This window comes from Oncorhynchus keta, chromosome 21 (genome assembly GCF_023373465.1).
Source record: "Oncorhynchus keta strain PuntledgeMale-10-30-2019 chromosome 21, Oket_V2, whole genome shotgun sequence".
NCBI lineage: Eukaryota > Metazoa > Chordata > Actinopteri > Salmoniformes > Salmonidae > Oncorhynchus > Oncorhynchus keta.
The window spans coordinates 2,247,443-2,266,890 of NC_068441.1; the positions used below are offsets into that span (position 1 = coordinate 2,247,443).

General features: G+C 43.4%; 1 protein-coding gene across 3 annotated transcripts in view; it reads right to left on the reverse strand.

The window, feature by feature from the left end:
* Nucleotides 1–18: 18 nt before the first annotated feature.
* Nucleotides 19–19,448, reverse strand: part of LOC118399923 (SRSF protein kinase 1) — a 48,972-nt gene continuing 29,542 nt past the window's right edge. For 2 of the 3 annotated variants that reach the window (XM_035796145.2, XM_035796147.2), the window contains 11 exons: nucleotides 17,277–17,452; nucleotides 14,452–14,558; nucleotides 14,023–14,188; nucleotides 8,331–8,356; nucleotides 7,928–8,120; nucleotides 7,193–7,573; nucleotides 6,630–6,730; nucleotides 6,086–6,193; nucleotides 4,957–5,026; nucleotides 4,670–4,762; nucleotides 19–3,132 (listed from right to left, as the gene is read on the reverse strand). In XM_035796145.2, coding sequence (XP_035652038.1) covers nucleotides 2,948–3,132; nucleotides 4,670–4,762; nucleotides 4,957–5,026; nucleotides 6,086–6,193; nucleotides 6,630–6,730; nucleotides 7,193–7,573; nucleotides 7,928–8,120; nucleotides 8,331–8,356; nucleotides 14,023–14,188; nucleotides 14,452–14,558; nucleotides 17,277–17,452 — 1,606 coding nt within the window. In that variant the 3' untranslated portion in view covers nucleotides 19–2,947. The remainder of the gene's footprint in view (nucleotides 3,133–4,669; nucleotides 4,763–4,956; nucleotides 5,027–6,085; nucleotides 6,194–6,629; nucleotides 6,731–7,192; nucleotides 7,574–7,927; nucleotides 8,121–8,330; nucleotides 8,357–14,022; nucleotides 14,189–14,451; nucleotides 14,559–17,276; nucleotides 17,453–19,448) is intronic. The other variant, XM_035796146.2, reaches the window with a different exon arrangement.

The window sequence follows — 19,448 nt, forward strand, 5'->3', positions numbered from 1 at the left end:
ACAAGTACAAGTCAGACATTTTCAAAATCTAAATGTTTATTCAACTACAGAAAATGCTTAGTTTAGCAGTGAACAATCAAATGCAGAGAGGGAGGTCAGGAGAGGGGGAGGCAGATGAGGAAGAAAGGCAAGGAGAGGTCAGGGAAAGAGCGCATTGAGAACGAGGGCGGGAGGAGAGGGGCTTGTAGAAAAAGAGCAACCAATGGGATCGGGGGGAGGGCACTCTTTAAAGCATTATAACAGCGTCATCATTCTTTATTACAATCCACGATTATACCTTTCTCTCTCTTTGATGCATTTAAAACAGTCCTACACTGCAAGAGGGGCAACGTCAGTATGAAAATAAGCTTTAAAAATGCAGCAAAAAAACCTCGCAAATGCGTCTCAAGGCATCAATCGACCTCATAACGACTCATTCAAACATTTGCACCTTAGCAGAGTGTGTATTCCAAAAGGCACCCTATTCCCTATATAGTGCATTACTTTTGACCAGAGCCTAAATGGGCTCTAGTCATAAATAGGGCACAAAATACGTAATAGGGTAACATTTGGGACACAGGCAGAGCTTCTGCTCCTTCATAATATACACAGTTCAAACAGAAGCTCCAAACACAAGTTCAGAGAGACAAGGCCAACTCTTTGGTACAGATATGTATGTACAAGATAGGGGTTCAGATATGGGTTGTGCCTAAAATGGCACCCCGTTCCAACTATATAAAGAATAAGGAGTCATTTTTTTGGTAAATCTGTTCTGGAATCGAATACAGAATTCTGATTCTGATAATTTTTCTGAAACGGGAAAATCTTTTGTATCACACCATCTAGCAAAAAAAGAGGCATTATTTTCTCAGAGGCAAACCTTATCTAGAACCTTAAACACCACAGGAGAGGTATGAAACTAGCCAACAGATTCTGACCCTATGTTACGCTTGTTTACACTGAGCTGCACTGGGGTCAGAACACAATCATGGTTAGATTAAGACACCACAGAGCCGCAACGAGATATGGGCTGGAAAACTTCTCAATGCAGGGATGGGATGTGCCCAATGATTTATATACACACACACACTAGATGACTTACAGGGCCGTCATCTTGGCACTCCACCATTGTAAAAAATAAAGTTTGGGAAGCTATAAAAATGCATTTATTACCAAGTCTGTTTTTACCAAGTTTTTTCTGTTAGACACCTTAATGCATACTTTTAAATTGTTACTGTCCCCACGACAAAAATATTTAAATACAGGTCATTTTGTCCTTTAATTTAATTGAAATACTGTGGAATTCCATTAAGTCCTATGAAGGACTGCCTCTAGGGAGTGCCAATATGGTCGACCGGTTGCTTCAAAGCCACTCATTGGCCAATACATAGCATCAGCAATCCAGGTTTTACATACATCCTTGGATATAACACTGTACTGAAAAGATTATCTATATCAAAACTGATACATCAAGAAGATTGAAATACTGCTAATTTTACTAGAAAAATGCCCTTTCATCCTCCTGCTAGCGAGCAGTAGCCACCGCCACCATTTTGGAATGGCTGTGTCAGCCAATCAGCCTCTGTTGTTCAACGCGACGTTCCATTCCATAATGGCTGCTGTGCCTACTGCTAGCTCGGATGAGGAGGAAAAGGGCAGTTTGAATTGAAGTACAATTTGGGTACAGTAGCACATCCCATCGCTGCATTGAGGAACGTTTTAGACAGTGCGCCGGCTCCGCGGTGTCTAAATCTAACCATGATTGCGTTCCGACCCCAGTGCAGCTTAGTGTAAACAAGCGTAACGGTAAGGTCAGAATCGGCTGGCTAGTTTGAAACATGGTTATTCAGTAGCATTGTTCTAGTCATGGTCTGTGGATCAATGCAGGTAACAGAAGGTAGTACATGAAACGCGGGACAGAGTATGATGGTACCATCTCCACACTGTGGTAAGTGCCATTCCAAAACGGCTGCTTGGAATGAGACAAGGAAGGATAGGACAGGGATGATGTCATAGAAGAGAAACAGAACAAGTTCCATTGCATTCAGTCAATTCCAGTTCAGGAGTACTTCATGGAGAATCCTTTGATTCTGTTGATTACTTTCTAGGTAGCTACTCTTCCCCACAATCCTACACACATTGTAAATATGCTTTGTTATTGAAGGAAAATACTCAAACTAACCTCTATCAATACTGTATATAAAATAACTACCATTCGGATGTGCTAGTATAGTGGTACAGTGGGTGTTCTGTAGATATGATTGGATTGGTCTTGAAATTGTCCAGTGGAGGTCTGTGAGGTTTGATGTTAACTCTGAACATGCACATCTGTTAAACAAAGGAACACAAACAGAAGAGAAACTCTGAATGAAACTTGGTAGAGGTGTCATCATTGGCACAGAGAAAAACAATAATATATAATATAATAATATATGCCATTTAGCAGACGCTTTTATCCAAAGCGACTTACAGTCATGTGTGCATACATTCTACGTATGGGTGGTCCCGGGAATCGAACCCACTACCCTGGCGTTACAAGCGCCATGCTCTACCAACTGTGCTACAGAAGGACCAAAAACAAGAGTAAATAAAGAAAAAGAGATCAGATACTCAAGTCATATCCAGTCAGTACCAAAAAGAAAAAGTAAAAGAGAGAGACATAAATAGATATAGTGCTGCTGGATCGGGCTTCCTTGTGTTTATTTATCTGGAACCAGTGTTTTCTATGAAGGCCACCAGTAGGGCTTCAGTAGCCAGTCTAGCGTGATTTGTGCGTGTGTTGAGCCACTAGGGAGGCAATGCAGGCATGGTGCTGGCAACGGCTTCCTCTTATATGTGTGTGTGTGTGTGTGTGAATGCTTGTGAGTACGTATGTATGTTTGTGTGTGTGTATGTACATATGTTCATGTATGTATGCATGTGTGTACTGTATGAGCTGCTTGTTGGCTGTAGTAGCGCTGTGGCTCCTCTAGGGGGTGATCCATGCGTGTCGGAGGCACTCTGCAGCCGTAGCTCTCTTCTCTGGTACCAGGTCCAACATTGGGAAAAGGAAGCTAGCGAAGGTTGCTGCCTCCTCTTTAGACCACTCATACTTCTCCACCAACACCTCCAACAGACCCCACGGCTTCAGCTTGGTAATGTGCCTCAGGTCACCTAGGGGGGAAGTTAACTACACACACATTCCCAAGACAGTTTAGTTTAGTTGTTTTATGCAGACAATGTCAGAATGCGCTCACTGTTCCAAAATGTGATTATTACGCAACAATTAACAGTTAAACAAGACCGTTTCAACTTGTCAATTTCAAATGATTTTTTAACAGTCTAAATTTAGGTGTGTGTTCCGCCTCCTCATTAATTCACATAGAAGTAGCCCATTTCAGCATTGCGGACAATTTATGTTTGAGGCTTTACTGAGCCGGAGAAACTGCTCTCTTCGAGGAGAGCCCAAGCACTTCACCAATGTTTCCGCAGATCAAGTATGCAGACATTTGCACAGTCTTGCACGAATTGGCACATTCAGACTTTGGACATGTGTGCGTTCCTATCAAAGTAATTGCCTTATTTTCTGTATATCGTGTTGACGTTTCAACTGTAGCATATGTATGAAACAATGTATTTACAGTTTTATTTGCGTTTTCAAGTACTGGTGAAAGATAATGCATTCCGATTATCGCATATTGCATAATGGACACCTATGATGTGTGTAAAATACTTTTTGGAAGGTTGTACTGATTTTAACGAGACATTATACAATATGCATTCTGGGTGTCACGTTAACGTCTGTCAGACCAAAGATGTTATAATGAGGTGAAGGGTAAAATTCCGGAAGTGAATGATCGTACACGACACACCCCCTTCACCATGCCTACCGCAAACGGACCAAACTCATCTGGTCTCCTCTTATCATCTTTGGTTGACGTGAAGAAAGAAAAGAACATGGCGGCGCCCACAAACTACCCGTCTTCGGATTACATTTGATTTCTAGAAAGTGTTTTACTCAAATATTTAGATCAATGATCAGCTCCCCTGTGATTAAATATATATATAGCCATTAGCTAATTCATAATGCTCTCTGACAGCCGAGAGTTATCGAAATATGACCGCTTGTATTACGTCAGTTAGCGCTAAGAGTAATGTAGCCCACATTTTCCGATTTGGATGATTGTGTATGATGTCACTACTCGTGTGAATGCCTGAACATTGCATCCAAAAAGAAAACTTCACATTCAGGACATAATTTTCTAAGGACTTTGTTTGTGCAAAATGTTTGTGAGAAAACAGTGTGGCTAGCTTAAAATGCTGACTGTTGCGGCAATAGCAACTGGACGTTCTAAATAAGCAGTCTAATCACACCGGTTTGAGCAGACGCTGCAGGGAACACTGTAGAATGATCACACCCGTTTGTTGGTACATGTAAAAAGGTTAAACCTGCTATGACACGCACACAAATGTGCACACACACTATGAAAACACACACACAGCAGAGGGATAAACTACAAAGCAGAATCAATGCGTTAGCCAGCTAACTTTGATAAACAACTAGAAATAACTATTGATTTTGTCTTTCGTTAACAAAGCTAAACTTCCGATATGTTTTTGTTTGTTGAGTTTATTTGACCATTTCCATTTCAAGCATACCCTTCTAAAATCCTGCTTGGTCGTACAACACTCTAGTGTGGCGTTTCCTTACCTTTCTTGGTGAAGAACTCCTTGGAGTATTTTCCGGCCAGGATCAGCTTCTTAGGAACTTTACCCAACAACTCAATGATCAAAGCTATGTGATCTACACAAGAGAAGACGACAAACAAATTAGACGGTGCCAATCATCATTTGCGATGAAGGTCTGCAGAATCCACACAGACACGGCGGCAGGATCTACACAACAGGATGTGAGTGAGTGTGTCTTCAGGTCTAAAATATTGTAGATACTATTAAAAAAAAGGTACAATCTTGTGCCTTACAGGGAGGGGAACACACCTTCATCTCTAGAGTAGTCCTCCCCAGAGTGAGGCTCAAACAGGTAGTCTCCTGTCGCCAGCTCAAAAGCCTAGAAGGGACGGTCACATACACAGCACCAGATAAACATTTGGACACAACTACTCATTCAATGGTTTTTCTTTATATTTTTTTTACTCTTTACTACATTGTATAATAATAGTGAAGACATCAAACTGTGAAACAACACACATGGAATCATGAAGTAACCAAAAAGTGTTAAATCAAAATATATATTTATATTTGAGATTCTTCAATGAAGCCACCCTTTGCCTTGATGACAGCTTTGCACACTCTTGGCATTCTCTCAACCAGCTTCATGAGGTAGTCACCTGGATTTATTTTCAAACAGCCTTGAAGGAGTTCCCACATATGCTGAGCACTTGTTGGCTGCCTTTCCTTCACGCTGCGGTCCAACTCATCCCAAACCATCTCAATTTGGTTTCACAGAACACAGTAAGGACTCTGCATTTGAACCTTTTCACGCGTACCAACAAACGGGTGTGCTCATTCTACAGTGGTCCCTTACAGAACACAGTAAGGACAGTGTGGGCAGCTCAAACGCTGACTGTTGCATCAATCGAAACTGGACGTTCCAAATAAGTGTTCTAATCCCACCGGTTTGAGCGTACGCTCCAGGGACCACTGTAGAATGAGCACACCTGTTTGTTGGTATGTGTGAAAAGGGTCAAATGCAGAGTTGTACCAGACAGGGGATAGACTGATGACTAGTAAGCCCCGCAGCTAAATAAAAATACATATCAGAGCACTGTCTGCTGGGCTAGTTATCTCAAGGTTTTCTGAGGCTAGTTATACATTGACTAAATTGTTTCACATTCTTGCGGGACCTCCTTGGGAAACTAAACTATTTATTAAATGTGGTTGTACTTGTGAGATGTAACCCACATTTTTCTTTACATGACCAAGTCAACATACAGCCAGACGTGACCTGTGGTAGTTGGTAAGGGCAGAGACGTTCCTTGCGTGTTCCTACTGACAGGAACACGGAGGCAGACAGGCGAGGCCATGTTTTGGGTCGATCTGACAAGCGTGAGGAGTGTGTGTCGGGGTGTGTGCGTGTGCGAGTGTCCTCTATCCTATCGCTACCCACCATTGCGGCAGTGCTCCAGATATCAGCAGGCGTCCCGTAGCCGGCTCCCATCAGCACCTCCAGAGAACGATACTGACGAGTTTGGATGTCGTCTGTAAAGTGCTTGTGCTGAGGAGGAGAGGATGGAGAGAGAGGGAGAGAGAGGGATAGAGGAGGGGGTAGAGAAAGAAATAGAGAGGGAGAAAGAGTGGGATAGATGGAGAAAGAAAGAGAAGGCATCACTGATCTGACATGACTCGTATTGGAGTAAGCCTTTGAAGTCAAATCAAATTTTATTGGTCACATCAGATGGTTAGCAGAGGTTATTGCGAGTGTAGCGAAATGCTTGTGCTTCTAGTTCCGACAGCGCAGCAGTATCTAAAATAGACTGTAGTAAAACCCTTGCTGTCTGTGGCATCTGGTCATTTCGAGTCGACGGGATGAGAAGTGGGTCTTCCACAACATCCGGCCCTGATTAACGATCAAGCTAGCAAGCAAGGAAGGAAGGATGATTTGGGCCCCATTTTCCCCCCCAAAAATTCAAAAATGGCTGTACTATACTCACCACCCAGCAGGCATTCCCCAGGTCAGCTATTTTGATCTGGATCTTGTCTGCATTGAGAGGTTCCAGAGGGTTGACCAACAGACTGCCTGCTGCTATTTTATCTAAAAAGAGAGAAGAGGGTGGAAAGTGGAGAGAGAAAAAGGAGAGGAACAAAACAATATTTATCTACAATGTGAGCGTTGTGTGATGCCGCACCATCCGGAAAAAGTCGGTTCTGCTGAGTCAACTAGAAAATACGATGGAAAAGACTGAAAGAGAAGTACTGAGGTGGTGATATTATAAGGAGCCCTCAGAAAGATGACAGAGAGTAGAGAAAGAGAGACATTACAGCTACTGACACTTACAAATAACACTTACGCCATCAACGCGAGTGTCTTCAGTGAGGTGAACCGTTCAGAACATTGCAACCAGAAATGTGAGGAATAGAGCTGAAATGATACTTGAATCTAGATTTCAAAGAGACATGTCTGAACTGCGTGATCTTTATTCTATCCAAATATTCTTTTAGGTTTCCTCTCCTGATGAAGTGTGTGGCAAAGTGCCACCTCTCCCCCTCCACTCACCGTTCCTCTCACCCTCCTCCTCTTCATCCTCTCTTCCAGGCACCACATCAGTCTCCATCTCCTCGTCTTTTCTCTCCTCCTCATCCTTCTCTGGTCGTTTACACTCCTCCGTCTTGCCCTCCTTTCCTCTCCCTTCTTTATCGTGTGTTCCGGAGTCGCCGGGCACTCTGCCGTTGCATTCTGGGTAAACGGCGTTGGCCGGCGAGTCCCGTCCATGTGTACTGGCGTTGTTGGGGGCTACGGCGTCAAGTTTGTTGGCTTTCTGTTGGTCCTCCTCTTCTTCTTCACTGGTCCTCTGTACCTCATGGCTCTCCAAGAGGGTGTGGCCATTGCAGTTCACCTCCATCCTGCTCTCCTCCTCCGTTTTATCTGGAGCTGGGTCTAGGGGACAGAGGTTAAGTGATAGGACAGTCAGTCACATAACCATATGTGAACACACCACTGATCAGCAACCCTGGTCCAATGACATTTGGTCCAAATATTGTTTGAAATCCACTACATGGCAGCCGGGCTGCCAAAATCACTGTTCTACAAATCACCTTGCCTGCCATAACACTACTTCCTATGTAATCAAGATTAGCGATTCTGCGCCTCCAATTGAACTCCGCAAACATGTGTTTTGCCTTTCAGTTTCTTTTAAAAAGGTGAACAGGAACAGAATCTAATGGTGGTCCATAATTGAATAACACAGGATCATTTTAAATTAAATGTGTTCTTTAACACCATGGTGTTTACCTGCTGTGACACCGTTAGCAATGTCCTGTAGCGTGTCGGAGGTTGGCGGGGGGGCGTCTGTGGTTATCCCTTCAGTCTCCTCTCCTCCCTCCGGCGCTCCCTCCATCTCCTGAATCCTCTTCTCTAACATCTCTGCCTGCTTCCGCTGTTTCTTCTTCATCTTCTTCTTCTTGTTCTTTGACATCTTCGCCGTCTGAGGGGTGGGGTAAGGAGAGGGGGGATGAAGGGAGGAGTGAAGGGAAGAGAGTTCAACGCTTAGACTACTATACAATTTGTAGAACTGCTTTTCCATTGATAGGTGTGAACAGTGAGCCTCCCACTCCCATGCATTGCCTGGTAGCAGCAACCACACTCAATAAAAACATCATGCTTTTATAAATAACGCATAAAAACTGAGACTTACTGATTTGGGCGCAGGGGCTGTGCTCACTAGGCAGAAAGAAGAGAAAGAACATTTGACTGTCATATCCTCAGCTAGATAATGACTAAACCAGCATAGGATTATGTCAAATCTGCCTCAGTAATTAGCATACAGTACAAGTAGCATGGTGTCTGTCTGTATTGCATTGTCCCTAAAATTTCTAAGCAAACAGCCAGAGGCAGGGCTTTCTCCTATAGACCTCAATTTTTATGAAATGGTCAGCAGACCATTGTATCCATGTGAGAGACGCAGACTCTGGCTCAACCTTTCAGTCTTTACTGAAGACTCGTCTTTTCAGTAGGTCCTACAATTGCGTGTAGTCTGGCACAAATCAAATCAAATGTTATTTGTCACATGCGCCGAATACAACAGGTAGACCTTACAGTGAAATGCTTACTCACAAGTCCTTAACCAACAGTGCAGTTAAAATAATCTACCGAAATAAAAGTAACAAATAATTAAAGACCATCAGTAAAATAACAATTGCGAGGTTATATACAGGGGGTTACCGGTACAGAGTCAATGTGCGGGGGCACCGTTTAGTCAAGGTAAGATGTACATGTAGATAGAATTATTAAGGTGACTATACAGATAACAGAGCAGCATCAAAGGGGGGCAATAAAAATAGACTGGGTAGCAATTTGATTAGAGGTTCAGGAATCTTATGGCTTATGGGGGTAGAAGCTGTTTAGAAGCCTTATGGACCTAGACTTGGCGCTCCGGTACCGCTTGCCGTGCGGTAGCAGAGAGAACAGTCTATGACTAGGGTGGCTGGAGTCCTTGACAATTTTTAGGGCCTTCCTCGGACACTGCCTGGGTATAGAGGTCCTGGATGACAGGAAGCTTGGCCCCAGTGACGTACTGGTCCGTACACACTACCCTCTGTGGTGCCTTGCGGTTAGAGGCCAAGCAGTTGCCATACCAAGCAGTGATGCAACCAGTCATGCTCTCGATGGTGCAGCAGTAGAAATCTGAGGATCTGAGGACCCATGCCAAATCTTTTCAGCCTCCTGAGGGGGAATAGGTTTTGTCGTGCCCTCTTCCTGACTGTCTTGGTGTGCTTGGACCATGTTCGTTTTTTGGGGGATGTGGACTCCAAGGAACTTGGAAGCTCTCAACCTGCTCCACCACAGCCCTGTCGATGAGAACGGGGGAGTGCTCGGTCCTGCTTTTCCTGTAGTCCACAATCATCTCCTTTGTCTTGATCACATTGAGGGAGAGGTTGTTGTCCTGGTACCACACGGTCAGGTCTCTGACCTCCTCCCTATAGGCTGTCTCATCGTTGTCGGTGAACAGGCCTAACACGGTTGTGTCTTCGGCATACTTAATGTTGTTGGAGTCGTGCCTGGCCGTGCAGTCATGACTGAACAGGGAGTACAGGAGGGGATTGAGCACACACCCCCGAGGGGCCCCCGTGTTGGATGTGTTGTTACCTACCCTTACCACCTGGGGGTGGCCTGTCAGGAAGTCAAGGATCCAGTTGCAGAGGGAGGTGTTTAGTCCCAGGGTCTTAGTGATGAGCTTTGAGGGCACTATGGTGTTGAACGTTGAGCAGTAGTCAATGAACACATTCTCACATAGGTGTTCCTTTTATCCAGGTGGGAAAGGGCAATGTGAGGTGCAATAGAGATGGCATCATCTGTGGATCTGTTGGGGTGGTATGCAAATTGGAGTGGGTCTAGGATTTCTGGGATAATGGTGTTGATGTGCTATGACCAAACTTTCAAAGCACTTCATGGCTATAGATGTGAGTGCTACGGGTCGGTAGTTATTTAGGCAGGTTACCTTAGTGTTCTTGGGCACAGGGACTATGGTGGTCTGCTTGAAACATGTAATACAGACTCAGACAGGGAAAGGTTGAAAATGTCAGTGAAGTTAGTCAGTGTATGCTCGGAGTACACGTCCTGGTAAACCGTCTGGCTCGGAGGCCTTCTGATTGTTGACTTGCTTAAAGGTCTTACTCACATCGGCTGCGGAGAGCGTGATCACACAGTCATCCGGAACAGCTTAAGCTCTCATGCATGCTTCAGTGTTGCTAGCCTCGAAGCGAGCGTAGATGTAATTTAGCTTGTCTGGTATGCTCGAGTCACTGAGCAGCTGTCGGCTGTGCTTCCCTTTGTAGTCTGTAATGGTTTGCAAGCTCTGCCACATCTGATGAACATCAGAGCCGGTGTATTACGATTCGATCTTAGTCCTGTATTGATGCTTTGCCTGTTTGATGGTTCGTTGGCATAGGAGGATTTATTATAAGCTTCCGAAAGTTGCGCTCCTTGAAAGCGGCAGCACTTCCCTTTAGCTCAGTGCAGATGTTGCATGTAATCCATGGCTTCTGGTTGGGGTATGTACTTACAGTCACTGTGGGGACGACGTCATCGATGCACTTATTTATTGATGTACTCCTCAATGCCATCGGAAGAATCTCTGAACATATTCCAGTCTGTGCAGGCAAAACAGTCCTGTAGCTTAGCATCTGCTTCATCTGACCACATCACTGGTGCTTCCTGCTTTAGTTTTTGTAAGCAGGAATCAGGATAGAATTGTCATCAGATTTGCCAAATGGAGGGCGAGGGAGAGCTTTGTACACGTCTCTGTGTGTGGAGTAAAGGTGGTCTAGAGTTTGTTTCCCTCTGGTCACACATTTAACATGCAGGTAGAAATTAGGTAAAACAGATTTAAGCTTGCCTGCATTAAAGTCCCCGGCCACTAGGAGCGCTGCCTCTGGATGAGCATTTTCCTGTTTGCTTATGACCGTATACAGCTCACTGAGTGTGGTGTTAGTGCCAGCATCGGGGTTGTGGTGGTAAATAGACAGCTACAAAGAATATAAACTCTCTTGGTAGATAGTGTGGTCTACAGCTTGTCATGAGATACTCTACTCAGGCGAACAAAACCTTGAGACATCCTTAGATATCGTGCACCAGTTGTTTACAGATACACATAGACAGACACCCCTTGTCTTACCAGAGGGCCAGCTGTATGTTATTCATGTCGTCGTTCAGCCACGACTCGGTGAAACATAAGATATTACAGCATTTATTGTCCCATTGGTAGGATATACGTGTTTGTAGTTCGTCCACTTTATTATCCAGTGATTGCCATCGGTACTATTGGCCAACGTACAAAGGCAGAATAGCCACTCGTCGGCGGATCCTTACAAGGCACCTTGATCTCCTTCGCGATATCTCCTTTGCGATATCTCCGTCTTTCTCCTGCGAATGAAGGGGATGAGGGACTCGTCGGGTGTCTGGAGTAAATCCCTCTCGTCCCACTCATTACAGAAAAAGTCTTCATCCAGTTCAAGGTGTGTAATCGCTGTTCTGATGTCCAGAAGCTGTTTTCGGGTCTTAAGAGACAGTAGCAGCAACATTATGTACAAAATAAGTTACAAAAAATGCACAAAAAAATTATAATAATAATTGCACGGATGGTTAAGAGCCCATAAAAGGGCAGCCATCACCTCTAGCACCATTACTATCGCCCAGGGGTGCGAAAGTGAACAGCAAGGCACTGGAGTGAAGAACCACCAATGCTGTCGCTGCCTGGCCAGCTCCCCTCTCCACTAGGATTCTCTGCCTCTGACCCTATTATGTGGGCTGAGTCACTGTCTTACTAGTGCTCTCCCATGGGCATTAATATTGACTTTGTGCCACCTTTGCTGCTATAACAGCCTCCAATCTTCTGGGAAACTTTCCACTAGATATTGGAATATTCCTGCGGGGACTTCCTTCCATTCAGCCACAAGAGCATTATTGAGGTCGGGTACGGATGTTGGGCAATTAGGCCTGGCTCGCAGTCGGTGTTCCAATTGATCCCAGTGGTGTTCGATGTGTTGAGCCCAGGTTGAAAGTCACTGAGCTCTTCAGTTAGGCCATTCTAATGCCAATGTTTGTCTATGGAGATCGCATGGCTGTGTGCTTGATATTATACACCTGTCAACAGTGGGTGGGGCCGAAATAGCCAAATCCACTAATTTGAAGGGGTATCCACATACTTTTGTATAGTGTTAAAGTTTGTTTTTGACTTTGTTATACATTTGAGGATCCACATGTCAGCAACTCCATTGTAAATCCAGCGCATATTGAATGTTGAGATTGCCGAAAGGCCAGTCTTTTGCAGTGGAATGTTAGCTAAAGAGACTGGTACTCAGACTAGAAGGCAGTCAGGAGGAGTCAAGATCTAGTAGGACTATTCTAGCCAAGGATAGGGCAGTGTGTGCGAACAGGTACAACTCCCGATATACAGTGCATTCGGAAAGTATTCAGACCCCTTGACTTTTTCCACATTGTGTTACATTACAGCCGTATTCTAAAATTGATTAAATATTGTTTTTTCCCCCACAGCAATCTACACACAATACACCATAATGACAAAGCGAAAACAGGTTTTTAGAATTTTTACAAATGTATTTTAGATTAAAAAAACATAACTTATTTACATAAGTACTCAGACCCTTTGCTATGAGACCCGAAATAGAGCTCAGGTGCATCCAACTTCAATTGGTAATCCTTTTAGATGTTTCTACAACTTGGAGTCCACCTGTGGTAAATTCGATTGATTGTTTTCTACTTCGCTAGCCAGCACCTCGCCTAAATAGCTGTGCGTTTCTTTTTCTTCTAAATTCAATTGATTGGACATGATTTGGTAAGGCACACACCTGTCTATATAAGGTCACACAGTTGACAGTGCATGTCAGAGCAAAAACCAAGCCATGAGGTCGAAGGAATTGTCCGTAGAGCTCCGAGACAGGATTGTGTCGAGGCACAGATCTGGGGAAGGGTGCCAAAGAATTTCTGCAGCATTGAAGGTCCCCAAGAACACCGTGGCCTCCATCATTCCTAAATGGAAGAAGTTTGGAACCACCAAGACTCTTCCTAGAGCTGGGCACCCAGCCAAACTGAGCAATTGGGGGAGAAGGGCCTTGGTCAAAGAGGTGACCAAGAACCCAATAGTCACTCTGACAGAGCTCCAAAGTTCCACTGTGGAGATGGGAGAACCTTCCAGATGGACAACCATCGTTTCAGTACTCCACCAATCAGGCTTTTATGGTAGATTGGCCAGGTGGAAGCCACTCCTTAGAAAAAGGCACATGACAGCCCGCTTGGAGTTTGCCAAAAGCAAACAAGATTCTCTGGTCTGATAAAACCAAGATCAAACTATTTGGCCTGAATGCCAAGCGACACATCTGGAGGAAACTTGGTACTATTCCTACAGTGAAGCATGGTGTTGGCAGCATCATACTGTGGGGATGTTTTTCAGCTGCAGAATGCTTATGTAAATAAGGTATCTGCTTATTTTTAATACATACAAATAAATCCAAAACCTGTTTTTGCTTTGTCATTATGGGGTAACATGTGTAGATTGATGAGGAAATAAACAACACATTTTATTTTAGAAGAAGGCTGTAATGGAAGGGGTCTGAATACATTCCGAATGAACCGTATACAGACTGATTCTTAAAGAATATAACTTATGAGCCCTGATGGTAACGTTATGTTCTTGTTGATAAACTGTTCACTATGTTAATTCAGTGTGCCAAATGGTTGAGAGAAGTGTCAGTCATCTGTGGATACGGAAGAGGCTGGCACTGCTGTCCTCTGTCACTCTGTAACCTCATCAGCCATTTTCCTATCGTAGGATGTATATATGTGTCTACTTCTTTGTGGTGTGTCTATACCTGCAGATCCAGAGGGGGGTGGAGCTCCTGTCCTCTGCCACTCCGTAGCTTCAGCAGCCATATTCCTAATGTAGGGCTCGTTAACAGTCAACAAGATGTTCTCTGGCTTGATGTCCGTGTGGATGATCTTACACTTTGAGTGGAGGTAGTCCAGCCCCTGGAGAACCTATAGGAGGGTAGAGCTTCAGTAAGACCACTGCTGCATAGGGTTTCAACATTAAGGAGAATTCCAGTTGGAGGATTCCAAGAATCAGGGAAACTGTTGGGATAGTGTCTGGAATTTTCAACCCTCTCCATTTTTTAAATAAAAATAAAATAAAATTACTGTTTCGACGTGAAAGTTATGTAGAATTGTTTGTTTTAGCTAAAGATAATGCACCCAACCTGGAACACATCCAATGTTGTGTGAGGAATAAGGTGTTGTATTACCTGTCGAATGATGCTCTTGACACAGGGCAGAGGAAGGCCCTGGTAGTTAGACTTGATGATCCACTTCAGCAGGTGATGACCCAGAACCTCAAACACCATACAGACATCTGATGGGAAACTAGGTCAAGGACTCAAACACACACGTCATTCACGCCTATGCATTTGGCATACACCTACCCAATATTAAAAAAATGTGAACACCTAAGGTTCTGCCAAGAACCATGATGAAAGTGGGCCAACGAACCCAGAAATCATTACGACCTCTTCCAGAAGCTGGGCATGCTGGGACGGAGGAAGTCTGGACACGTTGCCCAGACACCCAGCTGTGACCAGGATGTAAGCATTGTGGCTCTGTGCGTGTCATCTAGCTGGAGTGTATTGTGCTGCCAACAGCTGTACAACACCAGCCAAACGTCAGTGCAACATCTCTGAACCACTGATAGATAGTAACAGGACAATAAAGATATTAAGGCTCATAATATTGACTATTACTAACGCACTGATCTTAGGGAGTACTGAGTAGATGGAATATGCCTGTGTCCTTTGATTGTCTGTTTCAGGGTTATTATAGTAAACTACAACTGAAACTAAAACAAATATATATTATTATGTAAACTTTCAGCAAAAAAAATCAAATGGGATGTTTCAAATTGGCTTAGCTTGTGCATCATTATCACTAACGATCAACGTTGAATTGCGGTGGGAGCATCGAGCACTCTTTAAAAAGACCAGTGCACTCACACACACACATATATAAACAAAGGTATGTGGACACCAATTCAAATGAGTGGATTCGGCTATTTCAGCAGGTTTCCATATTTTTGGTTGTATAGTATTTCCACATTATTTATACACTGCTGCTTCTCGCTGTTAATTATCTATGCATAGTCACTTTACCCATACTTGCATGTACAAATTACCTCAACTAACCTGTACCCTGGCACATTGACTCGGTACCCCCTGTATACAGCCGTTTCCCCCTGTTTATTTAGCAAATATTTTTATTTCTTGAACTGCATTGTTGGTTAAAGGGCAAGTAAGTGTAAGGTCCACACCTGTTGTAATCAGCGTATGTGACAAATAAAATTTGATTTGAGGTTGGAATAATACTGTGAAATTGTGAAAACTATGATAATGCCATTTTAATGTAAGAGCAGTTTGAAAGACCACTTGAAATTTCAGCCTGTTTTGGTGGGATGGAGTTTTGGCCTTCCATGGTGACATCACCATGTGGTAAATTAGTTAATTGACCAATAACAGAGTTCCAAACATCTCTGCCAATAACAGCACATTTTCATTGTTCCCCTTCCCACTCAGACCACTTCCATACACTCAGACAAAATTTATTGCTTGAGAAAATGCACTTTTGCAAGAAGCAATTTTTGACCATTCTAATTGAAAACCACAGTAACACTTGCTATATGCATCGCGTTGCTATGCCATCAGCGTTGCGTTAATGTGACATTTGAACTGCTACAGAGCGTGTCGTTTTGACAGCAGAAGAGAGCAGAGGGGAAGGGGGTCTTTATTCTATTTTCCTCTACTCTACCATATTCATCCACTATGCACAAGTACAATGGATGTTGGTCCTGTTTTTCGTAAGTACTCATTAAAATTGTTGCTAGTGGTTGTACTAAATGATCCTCTGACTAAACAAAAGCAACATGTGTGCATTGTAAACACAGTCAATGTAGCTAGCTAGAGTTTCTGCTAGCTAGTAGCTTCTTGACTTAATCAATCTTAGTAAAATAACCAGTGGTGTATAGTCGAGGCCATATGCAACCAAAAAAACTCATTATTTCAATTCACAAGACAGAATCAATATGCACGTCAGCCATCGACAAATGAACCACAGCGATTCTTGAGCTTGTATGCTGCCAGTGGACGTGACGCAACGCGAGTGCAACATGGGCAGTATAGTAGCTTGCATTCATTTCAAAGGAAGCATTCCCTCGATGGCTGATAGCAATGCAAGACACTCGATTGCCGTAGTGTAGCAGGGCAGTTAGGTACTTAATTGTTATCCACAAACAAATTTACAAAAATCGGCTTAATGTCTTTTCCACAGGTGCATGCTCATTAATTGTTTATGGTTCATTGAATAAGCATAGGGAAAAGTGTTAAAACCCTTTACAATGAAGATCTATGAGGTTATTTACATTTGAACGAGTTATCTTTGAAAGACAGGGTCCTGAAAAAGGGACGTTCACACACACACACACACACACACACACACACACACACACACACACACACACACACACACCACCAGGGATATCTTCACAGTCATAGTCCAGAACAGACTGAGAAACGTGCAGTACTACATAGACCCATGACTACATGGAACTCTTCCACATCAAGTAACTCAAGCGAGCAGTGAAATCAGATTTTAAAAACAGAAAAACACCTTACGGCACAACACGGACTGTGAAGAGACGCATACGCACACACATGCTGGCTGCATCTCTGCTTCATACAGCAACTGCAAGGCACAAGACTGAAAGGCGCTACAGAGTGGTGAGTACGACCCAGTACATCCATACCATGTTTACAAAGGACGTGACCAAACATTTAATTCTAACAGAAATACAACCTACAACACATAAATGGCCTCTCCCATAGGCTACTTAGAAATGTTTTCATCAAACTGGATAAAAACTAGTAAATCAAGGTCACAAAACTGAAACTAAAATTCAAATAAAATCTGAAAATCTCGTAAAAACACAAAACTATAATAACCTTGGTCTGTTTTCATACTTTGTTGAACATGCATGTGGTGTATAAAAGTTGATAAAGCACCGTTGTCATTGCGTTACTGAGGATACGACTTCCGTTCATGCCAGAGATCTTGAAGTCGTCTAGTAGCTGAACCACCTTCTCTCTGCTGGGGTCGTTCTGGTCTGTGTTCCTCACCGATCTCAGCAGCTTGATCTCATCCAGGGCCGTCTCAGTGTAGTGCTCTGCACTCTTCACCACCTTCATGGCCACAAAACGCTTCCCCCTGGAAATACAGGACAGCTTACACACAGTGTACCAACATTAGGAAAACCATACTAATTACCAGACCTGACAACCCTGTCCAACTTTTTAGAGTACCACACGCATGCAGCAAATTGGAGATTCACTTTGACAAACATTATGGCTCGCACCTGGTTCAGTTCAGTCCTCTGAAAAGGTATTTATATATTTACAAAACCTAAATAAAAGATTCATACTGATAAGTACGGAACATATATCAAAACAGGGCCAATCACGAGGGCCGGCTCACAAGTATTGGCTTTTTAGAAACGGTTCCTAAATCAACACTAAAAGCAAAATCATTTAAAACATAAAAACGAAAATGATTACGTTGACAGACCACAAACTGGCTACACAAAGCTTAAGTAGGCTACCACAAAAAGGCATCTGAACACTGTTCGCTAGAATAGTCTGGTGTTTCAGCCTATGTAAAAGTGCCCATTGGATTTCTTTGCAGCGCATACATCATTTCAGAGTTTCGAATTTGATAAAATCTCAAATCTAGTGCAAAGGCTTTTTTGAACCATTGCCTCTATTGCTAATACACTCATTCATTCAACATCACGCAGTCGTCTAAACTCCCGACTCCATTTAATGCCAATATGTTCATATTTATTTTGGATTATATATTTGTAACGCTTTTGTGACGTGGATCATAATTACAGTTACAGTCTATCGGGTTGAGCGATCCTCGTAATGTTACGTGGAAAATACAACTAATGGGACGCAGAATTAAATGTCTCTCGCACAAATGCGACCAGTTATTTTTCGTATTTGCATGTCATTTCTTTCACTAACTTTAGAGCCCACTGAATGTCCAGTTTATGTTCGCTAACGTTAGCTTGAAACAATTAGTGTTTACCTTTCCACAACACACGGAGTCGAAAAGGGATTTGTCCATGTGTTTATGTACAGCTGACAGTCGGCAAACTCAGCATCATAACAAACAGGAGGGGCAGACACGGGGTAGCTACGTCAAATAATGATGTATTAACTCTTGACAAACTCAGTACATGTCTGTGTTGCAGCTTGAGAATCAGGATGTTAGATTTCCTCAGTGGATTTATGTTTTATTTAAATTCTTTATTTAAATTGTTTAACAACAGGAGTCCATGGTGCGCGATGAGACAAGGATATCCCTACCGGCCAAACCCTCCCTAACCCGGGCGACCTCCAGGTTGCGGCCGGCTGCGACAGAGCCTGGGCGCGAACCCAGCGTCTCAGGTGGCACAGCTAGCGCTGCAGTGCCCTTTTGTCGAAAGCGTTCCACAGGGATGTTGGCCCATGTTGACTCCAATGCTTCCCACAGTTGTGTCAAGTTGGCCGGTTTTCCTTTGTGTGTTGGACCATTTTTGATACACATGGGAAACTGTTGAGTGTGAAAACCCCAGCAGCTTTGCAGTTCTTGAGACACTGGTGCGCATGGCACCAACTACCATACCACGTTCAAAGGCACTTAAATATATTTTTAATATTTCATTTTTTACATTTACATCAACAGTACCACAAAAAGGTAATTCAACCCTCCCCACCGGCCAAAATAATACAGCACAAAAATATAAAACACAACATAGAACAATTTCTACGATTTTACTGAGTTACAGTTAATAAAAGGAAATCAGTCAATTGAAATGAATTCATTAGACACTAATCTATGGATTGCATATGACTGGGCATAGGCCCATCCACTGGAGAGCCAAGCAATCAGAAGTTTTTACCCACCAAAGGGCTTTATTACAGACAGAAATACTCCTCCGTTTCATCAGCTGTCGTGGTGGCTTGCCTCAGACGATCGCGAAGATGAAGAAGCCGGATGTGGAGGTCCTGGTCTGGAGTGGTTATCCACATGGTCTGTGGTAGAGGTCGACCGATTAATCGGAATGGCCGATTATTTTAGGGCCGATTTCAAGTTTCCATAACAATCGGTAATTTTTGGACACCGATCATGGCCGATTACATTGCACTCCACGAAGAGACTG